The 5,176-nt window shown below is 37.7% G+C and overlaps 1 protein-coding gene across 1 annotated transcript; it reads right to left on the bottom strand.

Moving 5' to 3' along the window:
- Positions 1 to 863: 863 nt before the first annotated feature.
- LOC113776329 (CASP-like protein 5A2) lies at positions 864 to 4,230 on the bottom strand. The gene is made up of 3 exons (XM_027321463.1): positions 3,672 to 4,230; positions 2,442 to 2,574; positions 864 to 1,299 (listed from the first exon to the last, which is right to left on the bottom strand). The coding sequence occupies exons 1-3, from the start codon at positions 3,881 to 3,883 to the stop codon at positions 1,108 to 1,110; spliced, it is 537 nt and encodes a 178-aa protein (XP_027177264.1). The 5' UTR covers positions 3,884 to 4,230; the 3' UTR covers positions 864 to 1,107.
- Between the last annotated feature and the right edge of the window lie 946 nt (positions 4,231 to 5,176).

Below are 5,176 nucleotides of genomic sequence, written 5' to 3'. Positions count from 1 at the left end.
TAGCATGGCTAACAATTTGATAGACGTTTAAAACTCGAATAGACAGCTTCTCAAACCTGATCGTTGCACCAATCAAGCGGACTCCTCTTCGAAATAACGGACATCCAACTCAACGACCAATCACGCTTGCAGAAATGAACTCGAAACAAATCAGCCACGGATTAGATGAATCGAGTCGAGCGGGGAGTTCCGAGTACCACCCAGAAGTCAACTTGTTTTGCTTGGGCAGAGCTTGACTCGATTAACAAATACTATGAAATATTCGAGAACACGAGTTCGAGCTCATCGAGTACCTTCTTCTTTTTTCTTTTTTTTTTTTAAACTCGAGTAGTGCTTGAAATAAAAATCGAGCTTAATTTAGCATGTTTGATTTTTTTATATAAAAAAAATTCTATTCCAATTTTTCAATATTTCATACGCAATTATAAAAGCCAAAACACTTGAACTAATATTAAAATGATGAAAACAAATTAGCCATGTCTAAATAGAAGCAGAGTGATTTCTTCAATACAACATTTAAAACCAAAAACTAAAAATTTTTTGTAAATGTAAAAGTCTCAAAGTAAAAATTAAAAATTAAAAAATAATATACTCAATTAAACTCTCATAGCTTGCAAGCATAACATTTTAAAGCTTGATCTGACTCAATTTGCTACTTCAATTTCTCAAACACAACAAAATCGAGTTGAGTCGAGCATCACGCTATTCACAAGTAGCTTGATTTACTTGCACTCATAGAATTTTTTTTTTTGTTTTGGGGAGAAACTTACACCCGAAGATTGACGCAGCATCTTTTCACCTTATCAGAAGTCCTGGTGAACCAATTTTGAGCCTTTCGTACCTCACCCTCTAAAAAGATACCATTAGAAACAAAATAAGACTTCATAATTTCGTTATCACAAAAATTTACCGGCACATAACATTATGGTCTACAAAATCTCACTCGTTGGAGTAACAAATGAGAACCTCGATCAAGCAACAAGGCAGATGAGCTAAATGTTGATAATATGTATCTAACAGACCCCTCCCCCTACCGCCCCCCTCCTCTTTTTCCCCGGGGCCCTGCAAGCTCTTCCTGCAATCCAAAGCACTTTCTAAGACCTGACTCTACTGGGAAGCCAATGACCAAAAGTTCAAGAAAAATGACGGAGATACTGCAAACCAGCTCAGAAAAGCCATAGCTGTAGCAGACATAAATCTTTTGCAGTGATTCATGCTGCATTTATCAAGATCATTGCCAATAAGGACCGTAATACCAGCAGATGCACAGGCAGCAGCAAATGTAAGAGTGGAAGTAATCTACACAAGAGATGAAACATATTGTCAAAAGTGCTTCCCAAAAGAAAGGAGAAACGGACAGTTATGAACATGAGAATCCATCGAATACCAAGTATGCTATAGATATGTTTGCTTCTGGTAAAGACAGGATGAAGCACCTTATAGATAAATATGAAATTCAGATAGGAAAATCTATATTTGCTCGAAAAGATGCAAAATGAACTTCCCCATGCTTTTGTTATTTTAGCTTATATAGGACTCTGCAAAAGGAATGTATTGACATTTCAATCATATTAAACCAGTCACAACAAGTGCAAAAACTAGGTTAGCCATTTGGTTTGATTTCCAAAACATTCAAGAGAAGTTTCTAGGGGACAAAAATTTCATTACATTCCAGGTGACAAAAACTCATCTGACATTGACGGTAAAATTCCAATTCATATCTTCATGCCAAAGATTCCACTCAAGATTGAATTTTTAGGAGCCATAAGACTGGAACCTCTGGGTCTTTGATGCAAAGAGAACCATGCAACTTTGATTTGAAACACTACAGCTTGAATGTAATTGCCAAATTGACAACCCCACAAGAGAGAACAAGTGATAATCCAATTACAGAATCATTAAGCAGCATGACACCGCCAGCTTTTCATCCAAAGACATTTCAGAATGACAAAGATGGAACGCTACATCATCAACTGGAGCCACATATGCCTATCTCCAAAGTGTTAATATACTAATAGAAGTTGAATGAGCATTTAATGTACATGAGTATTGCCATCAAACTATGAGAAAAGTGACTGAAGCATCAAAAGGCATTAACAAGCAGGAGGTTGAGACCCGACACTCGAATTAGGTTGCTCTGTATCCAAGAAGGTCAATACCACTCTGGTTTCTGGCGTACGGCTATACCTACCTCAAAACCATGTAATGTCAAGAACTTCTTACAATAGTCACCAAAAAGAAAAAAACACTTTTCAATTACATAACAGTTGGCATAAATGGTTGCTAGCTGCATTAGATACAATTCAACACCTTCCCTTTGTGCACACTGAAAAATCAAATCTTGATGCTTTACATAGTTAGATGATCAAACAAAATCAAAATTCTGTGCCAAGAAAAATAACAATGACAAAAAGTTCAAAGTGTTAAAACTTTTTTCTTACCGCATCGCCAATGGTAAAAAAACTGACCAGTCCAGGATTCCGAAAACTTCTTCTAACTAAAAGTGCATAAATATCAGCAATTGCCAGCAACAGGCTCCACAAACTTTGTAAGCTAACAGCAGCAACGAGGTAGCTAGGCAACCAAAGAGTAATTTAGTCTTAGATCTCTAATTTCAAGACACCAAAGATACAGAAAGCATGATAAAGCTATAGTATCACTCTTGTCAAGATACGAGTGAAAAAAAAACAGATAAAGACATCCAACTTGCCTGTTTTTAATCTTTAATGCACTGGCAGTTATTTAGTATTTTGTAGCGACAACTATGAAATCAGTACTTAACCACCTTGTCAAATGCATAAGCCCAACTCAAAATGGTAACCAAATTGGGCTATCCTCAGTACCCTTAGTTATATAGTTCAGATAAGATTGACAAGAGAACAATGCAACAGCAATGAAGGAACTCAAGGCAAACATCTAAAATCGTGCTACACCAAAAATCCATATTTGAAAAACAAGTAAGAGCACTGTATCATAGCAAGAAGCTGCTGCGAAATCTAATTGCATGTGGTCAAAAGCTTATGCTTTTAAGTCAAGAATAACGGGGTTCAAGGCAACAAGACAAGTAAATTCAATCTGTACTAGTCAATCCCATCACTTCATTCAAAACTTTGCAAATTGTGATTACTTAAGCTACTACATGTGATCATCTACATGTGGATCATCAATGTTGTCTAGACCCTAGAGGATTTGATATCCACACATCTGGAACCCCTTCAACTAGCAAACCATAGATCCTTTCTCATGCATCCCACTGGAATACCTCTAGTTACAGAGTCAGAGTTGGAAAATTAAACCAAAACTAAAGCATACCAAAAAGATAGTAGGAGAATCATTGTTTTACCGGCCAAAGCTCTAAATATACAATCCACGTATATCTATCACACTAACATCCAGAAAGAATCATTGCTAACTTGATCATTGCTGCAGCAACTGTAAACTTTGCACAGAGAAAAAGAAGAAAAACATTTTGACAAAAAAAAAAAAAGAGAAGAATCATAGCTAAACATGATCCCTCGAAATCAGACATCTCTCGGAGAGAGAATGATGCCTAAAGCACGGAAACTAGCCAGTATAAACCAAATCAACTGCAGAGACCACATAGAGATGTTAATGATTGTACACGGAAGCAAAAAGCAGAAAGATAAGGTTAAAAGGGTAAGTTAAGGAACCTAAAGGCGGTGACGGAGGGGAAATCGGAGGTAGTGGCCATGACGCAGAGAGAAACGACGGCGAAGCCGAACTGGCAGAGGCGAAGGAGGAGGCCACCAAGAGTACCACCCATGCCTTGAAAGTCTTTCATCCTCACTCTAGGCATCACGGCAGCTGCATCGTTGGTCAATGAAGGTGCGTCCACCGGGTGCACCGAGGGCCTGCTCATCATCTTCCAAGTGCTGCCTCAATCCAGCTCCAAATTTTCACAGCTCACTGGTACTTTTCGTACTGGGTCTGAGCATGAAAATTTGCCACTTGTGTATCCGTCTCTCTAGGTAATTCAGAAACCCTAATTCGGTGACGATCGGACTTTTGCACTCGGAGCTAGCTCAGGGAATCTTTTTTTCCCTTTTTTTCTTTTTTTTTTTTAAAAAAAATTTCTCCCTATGTAGCTGATGGACTGTACTGCTGTTGAGTGTTGTGTGAAGAGGCTACCACAAATTTTTCAATGAAAAGGGTAAAAGTAAAAGTGGCATCGGACTTTGGAGAACCAAAAACCATACTCTCCTAGTCTCCTAGTCTGTCAGTTACTCTGTTCAGTTGAGTTGATGTCCGCTGCCTGCAATGACCAATTGTAGCTTTGCCGCGGTGCTTTACTCGCTTATGCTTGGATTGCTTGTTTTCGTCGGAAAATATTATCATTTTTTGTGATCATATTTCCCTATCATTTTTTTCCCTCACATATATCAAATCGTTACAGTCATTTTTCATGGAAAAATGACGAAAAATGCAATCCAAACGTAATTTTTCCTTTTTTTTAACGTTTTTGTTTTTTGCAATCCTATGGGACATGATTTTCCATGTTCATGATAATTTTTTGCCCCAGGTAATGGTACCACCCACAAGATAAGTTGTAACCTAAGAGTTGAATTGCTATTTTTTGAAATTTTTATTAAAAAATATATTATAATAATTTGATATATGTGAAAAAATAATTAAAAACAATTTTTTATCTAAAAATTGCATTCGAATACAACTCTTAATTGCAGATTTGAGGCTCATCTTTGCCACAACATCAGCACTAGTTTTTTTTTTTGGTTCTCTCCAAAAGTGAGACAAACGGCATTCTAAATCTGTACTTAAGAAAACACAACAGAGTTCTCCTAAGAAGCATTCTGGACCAAACGTACTCCCATTTGGGAATCGGATTCTACTTCCAAGTGTTCAAAGCCCATATCCCAAGCCCATTGCAAACCCTGCTATAATGCCCGCAATTCCGCAACTAGACTAGTTGCATCCTCCCCCTGCCGAACCTGGACTGCCCACTGCAGATCCATCCAAATTCCACTTGACCCAACATTGTCTTATGAATTTTGTAAATTCAAATCAAGCAATTGGAGCAAACAAGGGCAGGTTAACACATTTCTTACAAAGCTATGGAGAGTCTCAAATAAGCTCAATTTCTCTGTGAGAGAACAGCATAACCAAAGATTCCACGTGGATTTATCCCAATTAGTGTTGG

This window comes from Coffea eugenioides, chromosome 6 (genome assembly GCF_003713205.1).
Source record: "Coffea eugenioides isolate CCC68of chromosome 6, Ceug_1.0, whole genome shotgun sequence".
In the NCBI taxonomy this organism is placed as follows: Eukaryota; Viridiplantae; Streptophyta; class Magnoliopsida; order Gentianales; family Rubiaceae; genus Coffea; species Coffea eugenioides.
The sequence above is the reverse complement of the archived record's forward strand: the minus strand, read 5'-3'. Positions and strand labels throughout refer to the sequence as shown.

Bases quoted from the DNA above. Each gene is read 5' to 3' on its own strand.
- LOC113776329 (XM_027321463.1), bottom strand. From the start codon at position 3,883: ATGATGAGCAGGCCCTCGGTGCACCCGGTGGACGCACCTTCATTGACC. The intron at 2,575-3,671 runs GTTCCTTAACTT...TTGGTTGCCTAG, and splicing joins CCCTCCGTCACCGCCTTTAG to CTACCTCGTTGCTGCTGTTA. The intron at 1,300-2,441 runs GTAAGAAAAAAG...TCTCTTGTGTAG, and splicing joins TTTTTACCATTGGCGATGCG to ATTACTTCCACTCTTACATT.